Below are 10132 nucleotides of genomic sequence, written 5' to 3' on the forward strand. Positions count from 1 at the left end.
GCTCTCAAGTCACAAGCGGCTAAGCGCCCACGGCAGCTATACTTGTCTATTTCTGTTACCCCGGCGCTTTGGACAACAACATCAGCCAGTAACATTCTTTGCTGGTACCTGAAACAATCTCTCGTACAGATCCTCTGTCTTCAGGCTTTATTTTTATGTTTCCTTTGTTTCGACATGATCATGGTTCACTCTGACTGGCTGTTCCACCTTCACGGGGTTGACAACCGCTTCTTTATTTAACAAAATTACTTTTCTGGCAATGTCTTCTGCCGCCCAGAATGTTTTACGGCTGACAGTTTAGGTTCTCCGGCTGCTATATTTGACAGCTCTTTGTTCCATGTTTTATTCTGATTCTATTGTTCTCCTTTCGCCGCCCATTCTATTCATCTATTGATCTCCCATTCGCCTACCCCAGTAAGACATTATATACACCATGTTCTGCTGCTAGACTGGCCCTTACCTTTCTTTTCTTTTGCTTTCTTCACTCTCGACGATACCCTGTTTTGATGCAACACCTGCATAATCTTTCTTGAGTTCGATTCTAGTCCCAAGTCCTTGTGCAGATCTTCGCTGGACGAGATCACACCAAAAGCCATCACCAAATTCAATAATTTTGCATCAAAGTCAACGAAGATGCTATTTTCTCAGTCAGGAAGAACTATATTTCCTCTGCTCCCGCCGTACGGGGCTCACGACTCCAGCACAGGCCGCATAATCCCTCTTCATCCAGACGGTCTCACTCCTTACCTTGGCCTGCGGGCTCGACTATCCCAAGTATGGATCAACCGATGGACTATACTCCTGCTGCTTGTTCTCGTTCGACTTTTGATTGCAGTCGGCTCCTTGCAATCGGATATGGCATCCGCCAAGCGAGAGTCTTTGTCTGCGTGCACTTCAGTCGAATCTATGGGTAGTGCAATGGCCTCAATGCCCCACTATCTTTCCACTGGCGTCAACAAGCTGACAGCTTCTGCTGTCGATGATGCAGTTGATGCCCTGAAGACCATGTTGTTACTCACCATTACGGCACTTGGTGAAATCATCTATTTCGTCCTCAACATGATGTACTCGACCTATGCATGTCTCATTGCCGTTGCTGTCAATGGAACAATTAAAGCTGGTATTGAAGTCATCGAGTCAGCCACAACTTGGATCAATGGGACCCTCGTGGGAATCGGCGAAAGCATTGAGGACACTGTTGACGAATACCAGAGCGGACTGGACAAATTTATCGAAAAGTTCAATACTGTCGCTACCTATTTCGATAAGGACTTTGACAAGATTGATCTCAATAGCACAATCGATAAATTGGAAAACCTGTCATTGCCGTCTTCTGTCAACGACACAATCTCGAAGATAGACGAGCTTGTCCTGCCCGATTTCACAACCCTTCAGGCAGATGCCAAAAAGCTCATCATGCTGCCCTTCAACGAGCTCCGCGACCTGGTCAATGATACTTTGGGCGCATACAAGTTTGACTCTTCTGCTCTTTCAATCCCCGCAAAGAAGCAGTTGACATTCTGCGATGGAAACAGCGGAATCAACGATTTCTTTGACGGCATCACCAGCATGGCTATAACAGCACGCAAGATCTTCATCGCCGTTCTTCTCATTGTGGCAATTCTGGTCTGTATTCCAATTGCATGGCAAGAGATTCGACGATGGCGCTCAATGAAAGAGCGCTCTCAATTGGTCCGCAAGGAGGCACACGACCCAATGGACGTTGTATACATCGTCTCGCGGCCGTACACAGCAGCTGCAGGTATCAAGGCTGCAAGCCATTTCAGCAACAGCCGTCGCCAAATCCTCGTTCGATGGGCTGTCGCATACGCGACATCTCTACCCGCATTGTTTGTGCTGGCCCTTGCATTGGCAGCACTATTCGCATGCTTCTGCCAGTGGTTGCTTCTCCACCAGATCAAGCAAACCGTCCCCGAACTGAGTGCTGAAGTAGGCGAATTCGCAGATAAAGTCGTGGGCGCCTTGCAGAACTCCTCAGCTGAATGGGCCAATGATGCCAACGCTGCCATAGGCAAGGTCGACAGTGGTCTCAACGATGACGTCTTTGGCTGGGTCAATAAGACAGCAGGATACATCAATGGAACCCTCAACTTCTTCATTACAAACACATCCGACACCCTGAACTCGACATTCTCAGGCACAGTCCTCCAAGGCCCGGTTAACGACCTCTACTACTGCCTCGTTAAACTGAAAGCCGAATCAATGCAAAAGGGTCTAGACTGGGTAGTCGACCACGCCCACATATCCCTCCCCACATTCCCAAACGACACATTCTCCGCCGGAGCCTCAGACAGCATAAACAGCACCTCAAATCCATCAGACAGTTTCCTCGCCGACGCAGGCGACGAAACATCCAATAAGATAACCGAAGTCGTCATCCGCGTCGTCAACAAGCTCGAAAGCGCAGTGCGCATCGAAGCAATCATCGCAACATGCATCCTCCTAGTCTGGGTCTTGATCGCTCTTATCGGAATTAGCCGCGCGATGCTCTTATTCTGGGGTCGGGAGAAGCCTCGTGGGGAGGGCGGCCAGGGTCATATTCTTGATCCTGTTTCTCATGGTCCGCATGGTCATGGTACTCAGCCTGGTCGTAACTCGAATGTGTTTGATGAGGTTCCACTTACTGCTATGCCGCGGAGTATGAATGCTGATGGTCATGTTGCTCCAGAGTATACGGCTGCTTCGGCTAGTTCGGTGCCTGGGGCTGGTGGGCATGGCTATGGGGATGAAAAGGTTGGGTTTGCTGGGCAGAGGAATTATGGGAATGCGTTGCAGGTTGATGCTGGGCCTGATTTGAGGGGGAGCTTTCATGTTGAGTATGACGTGAAGCGATGAGGAAGGGTTTTCTCTCGTGGATCTCCTGGCTCAAGGTCTTGTTCTTTTTGTTCTTTTTGTATCATCGCATCCTTAGGAGTATTTGGGTGTATACTCAATGTGGGGCTGGCGTTGTATTATAGTGATTCCCAGCAACGAGGCAGTTTAACTTGAAGGAAATCAAATATCGTTTTAGACAGAATGATAACAGTACTTACTGTAGACGTCATACTCCAATATAACCTTTACATCAATATTTTATTTTACGAAGTGATCAAAACGAAGACAGGATGTATGCAGTCTCTCATAATAACAAAGCCAAAATGCAATATCCTCATACAAATAACAAATCATAAAGTCGTTTCGTTTAAATAGCAACAAAGAAACTCTTCTCCCCCTCTTTAGGTTGAACCCTAGCACGTTCAATAATCGGATCAGCACAACTAATGCGAATCCTCTCAGGAGTAGCCGGACTCTCGAGATGCAGCACATCAGTAACATTCCACTGCTTACGCGCAGCCTTCAAGGCATCACGTATAGCAAAGAAGACAGCAGCACCCATGAACAGCGGCGGTTCACCGACACCACGCGAGCGCTGGATAGTCCGCAGATTCTCCCACGTCACATCCTTAAGTAAACTGACATTGAAGATCTGCGGGATATCACGGAAGCCAGGGATCTTGTAGTTACCTGGTCCCCTGGTGAAGATCTGGCCGGAGGCGCGGTGCCAGAGACTTTCTTCCGTGGTGAAGAGACCCTGGCCTTGAATGTAGGCGCCTTCGACTTGGCCATAGTCGATTGAGGGGTTGATAGTGCGTCCGACGTCCATCTTAAGGTCTGCACGGAGGGGCGTCCAATCTCCTGTTAGTGTGTCGATTTGGACTTCGGCGGCTGTTACACCTTGTGTGAAGTAGAAGAACATCTGGCCGCTGTTTTCGCCCCATACATAGCCGATGTCTGGGGTACGGTAGTATCCTTGTGCTGAGAGATTGACGCGATCGAAATAGGCTGCATGCGCGAGGTCTTTCAATGGGGCGTTCGGCATCTTCTCGCGGTAGGGACGAAGGCGCTCGTTAAGTTGTTCACAGGCATTGAAAATGGCGTATCCGTTTAGATCGGAACTTGCTGAAGCCGCTGTGGAGGATGTGTTGGCTACTGTGTTTGTTGCTGTCTCGGAGATGAAAACGCTTGATTGCGGGACCTGTAATGCTTCGGCGGCAATCATGGTCATCTTTGTATGTAGACCTTGGCCCATTTCGACACCGCCGTGTGCCACAAGGACACTGCCGTCGTGATAGATGTGGACCAGGGCACCTGCTTGGTTCAGGAAAAGGGCTGTGAAGGAGATACCGAACTTGGTGGGCACGATTGCCATTCCACGTTTAGACCACTTGTGCTGTGCATTATATTCTTCAACAGCCTTTCGACGGTCATTGTAAGAGCTTTCCTCCATAACTTGCTTGTACATGAGCGGTACGTGCCAGTCCTTAAGAGGCTGGTGGAAATGTGTTGTTTCATCCGGCTGGTACATGTTAATTGCACGCACATGTTCAGCAGTCATGCCCAAATGATCGGCAATCTCTTCGATGTAGCACTCGGCGAAAAAAAGACCTTGTGGTCCACCAAATCCACGGAAAGCAGTGTTCGACACGGTATTGGTCTTGCAGATCCGGCCACGAACATTAACATTCGGAATTTTGTACACGCCATCAATGTGTGACAGGCTTCGTTCAACGACGGCGCCGGAAAGATCTTGTGTGTGGCCTCCGTTGGCAAAGACGTCGGCATCGAGGGCAAGGAGCTTTCCTTCCTTGCTCACTCCAACCTTCCAATGGCAAAGGAAGGGGTGACGCTGACCAGAAGTCAGGATATCCTCATCACGGTTTAGCATGCATCGGACGGGTCGTCGAGTCTTTGCTGCGGCAGTAGCGCACAATCCAGCCAGCTGGACAGATCGTGTTTCCTTGCCACCGAAACCACCACCAAGACGTTTCACGCGCGAGACAACCTTGTTTGCGGCGACACCTGTGACCTGGGCGACATAGGCTTGTCTGTAAAAAGAGTTAGTTCAGTATCATATTAAGCAGAGCACCGTGAACTCACGTCTCAGTAGGGTTCTGAGTACCACTCCAAATCTCCATTTGACCATCCTCTGGTAATGGTATAGCCACACAAGCCTGGGTTTCCAAGTAGAAATGCTCTTGGCCACCCATGCGCGAAACACCAGTGAAGACATGGTCAGCATTCTTGAAAGCTTCCTCAGTATCGCCACATTTAATGTAGCGGTAGTGCTCGAAGTAAGATTCGGCTTCAATGGCCTCTTCCATGGTAAGAATAGCAGGCAGGTCTTCATACTCCACCTTGACAGCCCTCATACCTTCCTCGGCAATCTTTGCTGAAGTAGCCAGGATCAAACCAATGGGCTGACCAGCTGTTGTAACCTCGTCCACGGCAAAGAAGAGCTCATCAGACTTGGGGGCTCCCCACCAGTTTGCTTGTGGGTTGGGAAGATCCGTGTGGTCCACGTAGTCCGCAACGCCTGGAATATCCAATGCAGCAGAAGCATCCACACTGAGGATTTTGGCGTGGGCCTTAGTAGACAGAACCATGCATGCAAACAGCTCATTTTGTTGCACTGGGATATCATCGGTGTATTGAGCCTCTCCAGTAGATTGCTTCAAGGCTGCGACATGGGGAGTTGCTCGTCCGAGGATCTTCTGCTGATAAGCGACTGAAGACTCGTGATCTTTCGCTCCCGAAGAAATGGCTCGTTCGATTTCAGCCACAACGTCTGGGTCTAAGTCTGAACTCTTAACCTCAAGTCCTGAAAGAACATCGTAGTAAAATCGATAGAAGAAGCCCATGGCCAAAGACTTGCGGTAGCTAGCCATGCCACCAGGAACACCGAATGGCAAATTGAAGTCTTGCTCCAATGCACTCATCACGCCCTCAAGTGTTCCGGGGTTCGTGAACTTCTTGCCAATCAAGAACTCCTGGGCGTTCTTTGCTGACACCGTCATAGCTGCCATGCCACCAAAAACGAGGTTGGCACTGACAACATCGTTGGTCTCAGACAGGGTCACACGCAATGCGGAGTTGACAATTGCGATATCATCGTCCTTGCGCTTAGCCTGCTTGTAGGCTCGCATATGTTCACCATGCTTCTGTGCAGCTGGAATGCGTAGGCTGGCGATAATTGCATTTGGAGCGAGGGCAGTCTTTCTGTACCCTTGGAAGAACTCAGTCATGGGAATCTCAGTCTCGCCCTCGAGCGACTTCGCCACGAGAATAGTGTTAGTAGCCACCAAAACAGGGTTGAGATCTGAGATGGGCGAAGCAGTAGCCAGGTTACCAGCCGGAGAAGCGACATTGCGAATTTGTCGTCCAGCGAAATACATCAGCTGCTTCTTGATCGCTTTGAATGGCTGACCCCGAGCATCGCCATATTTCTCGACTGCTTGGTCACAGATATGCTCAAGATCAGTCAAAGACACGTTGGCACCAATTTCCAGGTAATCATCGTGCAAGGTGAATTGCCTCAGTTCAGGAATGTCTCCCAAGTAAACAGAGGCTGCATAACGCATAGCCTTGAACTTGATCTCAATCTGTGTTTCGGTACTTCCGCCGATCAATTTAGCCTCCGGATGGATGTTCTTGATCTGCAACAATTGATCCACAGTCACCGGCCGGTACCACTTCTTCTTTTTGTTGCCATATGCTAACGGGCGATATTCGTGTTTGCGCAAAGCAGCAGGGAAAATCAACTCCGTGTCAGGACTGTATGGCTTGAAGTTTGGTGCAGGGAATTTGTAATCGACTGTTTCGATTTCGTTGCCGTTCGAGGGTCCTTTACAACAGCCACCTGAGCCATTCTTCTCCATACAGCAACCTGAGCCTCCATTGGCAGAGGCTTTGCCGCAGTTGTTTTTCGTGTTGAAACTTTGGGCGGCGTCGAGAATTGGTCGGTAGCCGGTGCATCGACACAGGTTTCCATCGAATGCTTCTTCAACATCGTGTTCCGATGGGGATGGGTTATTTCGGAGCAGGGCATAAAGGGACTTGAAATGGTCAGTTTTAACGAACATTACGTGGCAATATAGTAGGCCGAGGAGTCGCATGGACGTACCATCACAATTCCTGGAGTGCAGAAACCACATTGACTTCCATTGCCGACCGCAATTCGCTGCTGGATTGCATGGGGATCCTTAACGTTTCCAATGCCTTCAACTGTAATGATGTGTTTACCGTCAATACTGACTAGCGGAGCGATGCAGGCATTCACAGAGGCGTGGTAGATCTTCTTCGTTGTGGGATTGATATGAGAAACGACCTGTTAGACAATTGACCTTTAGATCAGTCTATTCCGAGACAAGAGTCTGCATTCGATATTTGAATCGAAACTCACCACAGTGCAAGCACCACAGCCTCCCTCAGCACAGCCAAGCTTGGTTCCTGTCAACCCAATACCCCGCAGGTATTCGAGAAGAGTGACTTCAGGGTTGACAGTGTCCACGGCGACCTTGGTGCCGTTAAGATAGAATCGAATTGTATCATCCCAGTCATGGGTCAGTGCAGCCAAGCTGGAGACCTTGCCAGCCGCGACCGCGGAGTCCGTTTCGAGGATTCCCGGCGCCATAGTGTTGTTATCAGGATGTGGCAAAAGCTAGAAACAAACAAACTTTGTTTCAAGGGCGACTCTGGCAGTACATCTCGGGTTTTTATAAAGAGGAGGCTCCGCAAAGACTTGCCTAAAGCTCTTAGCAAGATGAGGTTACAGAAAGTCAGAAATACGAGAGGGGAAGTCCAAACGACAAGGTGAGGGCGAGTATCATGTGCTCTTCCACCCCGACTTTGTTATCTTGCGGGGATCGCCACTGTCCGATTGCTCCTCCGGCTTGGCGCCCTATCATCGTGCCCTGATTACTTTCGCCTCCACTTGTTTTTGCCAAATTGGTGAAATTTCTATATATCCTTTGCGCCAATACAAAAAATATGCAAGAATACATACATGCTCATGTCCGCGAGCCAGCAAATGATCTCTCTTCTTCCTCCCACTTCTGGCGCTCAACGACGCTTCGGGCCCTTTAGTTTTGATTAGCAGATGAAATTGAAGAGTAGAGGTAAGAGGTAGTTTACTTACCGGTAAGCCTTAACGAAACGCCAGACCTCAGTGTCTGCAAGGTTCCAAGCCTCGACAATATCCTTGATGTTGATGCGGTTAGTCTCCTTGTCTTTAATAGTATCCCGAGCCTTCTGAATCAGCTCATATTCGATGCCAACTCCCTGCTCGCTCGGAGTCCGATCCTGCGCGCTTTTCGCGGTGTGCTGGTCATTCTCGGTGGCAGGGTCAATCTTGCCTCCGCGAGGAATCTTGAATCCAAACTGCCATTCAAACTCATCAAGAAGTTCGGCAGGAAGTGTTTGGCCAGCCTCCGCGGGGAGAGATTCCACGGTCATCCACAGAGAAGTGCCAACGGCATCCTCGCCAGCGACAACCTGCTTGAAGACGACTCCACGGTAGGAAGCACCCAGTTCCGGTCCAAGGTCCTCCTTGGTCACCTCCGACAGCCAAGCGTCACGCTCGGTTTCTCGGCGAATCTGGGGAATTGTAATCACATCCGACTTCTTTTGCAAGCTGACCAGAGTGTAAGGGTGAGGAAGCGTGCCGATGGTGAAGAGGAAGGTGGTGTTTTTGTAAGTCGGGGGTTGGCTGATGCGCATAGGCGACTTCGCAGAGTGACAAGAGCGGCAATCGGGAAGGTTGGGTGGGCAAGAGTCGGGAATCGGTGACTCGGGGCACTGAATAAGCGCCTTGGCCAAGCGGAGGGCAGGCTCCACTAGGGCAGTGGTGTGCTGGGGGAACGGTTTCAGCACAGCCAACCCCGCTGGGAAGGAGTTCTGGAAGGTGTTATGCAGATGCGAATTGATCAGCTGCACCAAAGCAAGTTGACCAGCCGCAGGGTTCTGGCCCATCTTCTCGTGCACGCTCGCGTAATGCGAGGTAATGGCCGCGGATTTGTAGAAGGCCAAAGCATTAGGTTGTTCAACCTTGAAAAGCTCTGGGGCAATCAAGTCCACAAAAGACGAGGTCTTATCCTCGAGCTTCTTGACTGCGGCCTCAACTGCCTCGTCGATCCGCGACTTATCCGCTGAGTAAAGGGCATTCTTGATATTTTCAAATCTTGTGATCAACTCTGGCATGCTACCCCGGCGGAGGTACGACAGCATCGGGTCATCATATCGCGCCATGGGGAAGCAATGGAAATCCGCAAGCATACCGGTTCCCATGTGTCCCCAGGCAAGCCAACCGAACACCTCATTTTCAACCTTAGGCGCAAGTTTCAGCCTCTGCACAATCTCGTAGTTGGGATTCTTCATCGCGTCTCCCGGGGTCAACACCACGGGCCGGAATCCTTGCGCGAACCACGCCCGACGCCATGCGAGAAGCAATTCCGCATCTGCACTCTGCACGTCCTTGAGATCCCTCCCATTGGCCTTGTTCGGGTTAAATTTCGTGTTATAGTAGGTGTAGATTGGGCGGCGTTCGCGAAGGGGAGGGAGGACAGAGCGATTCTCATCCAAGGTGATGGCGGAAGAGAATGGGTTCAACCATTCCAGGGTGCTGTACCATTTCGACTCGCCGTGGGTGCTGTTGTTCTGTTCCTCGGGCTGCTCGTGCGAAGGAGGGCGGAAGGACGGTAGGTGGAAGTTGCTTAATGATGGTAGTTTTGGTCTGGGCACATACTTGGCTGCGCCTGTGACCTCTTCCTCGGCGGTGGCATCAGGGACCGGGGATGACGAGAAAATAAATAGCAAAAGTGCCACAAAAACGATGACGGACAACAAAGCCGTACTCCGATGAGGAATCATCTTTTCCACATTCACACCAACAGACCTATATCAAGGCCTGTTAAGAATTGGATAAAAACACGTCAGGAACCGCGAGGCTACTCCTGAGAGTCCACCTTGAACGGGATCGGAGCCAATCAATCGAGGCTTGGCAGAGATGACGATGATATTAGGCCGACACAAGCACAATCCAATTTGAATGCTGAAGTTCAACAATTCCAGCACCTTGTTATTAACAAGGAAGCTCTAGCAATGTCAACAACAAGTCCACAGGTCACTCAAGGATGGGATGACTTTCTTGTAAGCCTGAGGCTGTGTGATGACTCAGCAAACTTTAATTACCTCACGTCATCAAGTATAAAATGCATATGATGCAGTGAAGTAGTAGCTAGTCTTTATAGTCTGTACGCTCTGATATATTCTTTTAATTGATGCCAATACAATCAAA

At 49.9% G+C, this 10132-nt stretch overlaps 3 protein-coding genes across 3 annotated transcripts; 1 reads left to right on the plus strand and 2 right to left on the minus strand.

Moving 5' to 3' along the window:
• Window positions 1–855: 855 nt before the first annotated feature.
• prm1 (pheromone-regulated protein PRM1) lies at window positions 856–2856 on the plus strand (the record flags this gene model as incomplete). The annotated part of the gene is made up of 1 exon (XM_058465837.1): window positions 856–2856. One exon carries the CDS (start codon window positions 856–858, stop codon window positions 2854–2856), a length of 2001 nt encoding a protein of 666 aa, XP_058317165.1.
• Window positions 2857–3202: 346 nt separating this feature from the next.
• On the minus strand, window positions 3203–7471 carry N7508_007774 (putative xanthine dehydrogenase HxA; the record flags this gene model as incomplete). The annotated part of the gene is made up of 4 exons (XM_058465838.1): window positions 3203–4886; window positions 4939–6893; window positions 6962–7165; window positions 7241–7471. 4 exons carry the CDS (start codon window positions 7469–7471, stop codon window positions 3203–3205), a joined length of 4074 nt encoding a protein of 1357 aa, XP_058317166.1.
• Window positions 7472–7847: 376 nt separating this feature from the next.
• N7508_007775 (uncharacterized protein) lies at window positions 7848–9705 on the minus strand (the record flags this gene model as incomplete). Its single annotated transcript, XM_058465839.1, has 2 exons — window positions 7848–7917; window positions 7976–9705. The coding sequence occupies 2 exons, from the start codon at window positions 9703–9705 to the stop codon at window positions 7848–7850; spliced, it is 1800 nt and encodes a 599-aa protein (XP_058317167.1).
• Between the last annotated feature and the right edge of the window lie 427 nt (window positions 9706–10132).

The sequence above is a fragment of the Penicillium antarcticum genome (genome assembly GCF_028974205.1).
Source record: "Penicillium antarcticum strain IBT 31339 chromosome Unknown utg000008l_segment0_segment0, whole genome shotgun sequence".
Classification (NCBI taxonomy): domain Eukaryota; kingdom Fungi; phylum Ascomycota; class Eurotiomycetes; order Eurotiales; family Aspergillaceae; genus Penicillium; species Penicillium antarcticum.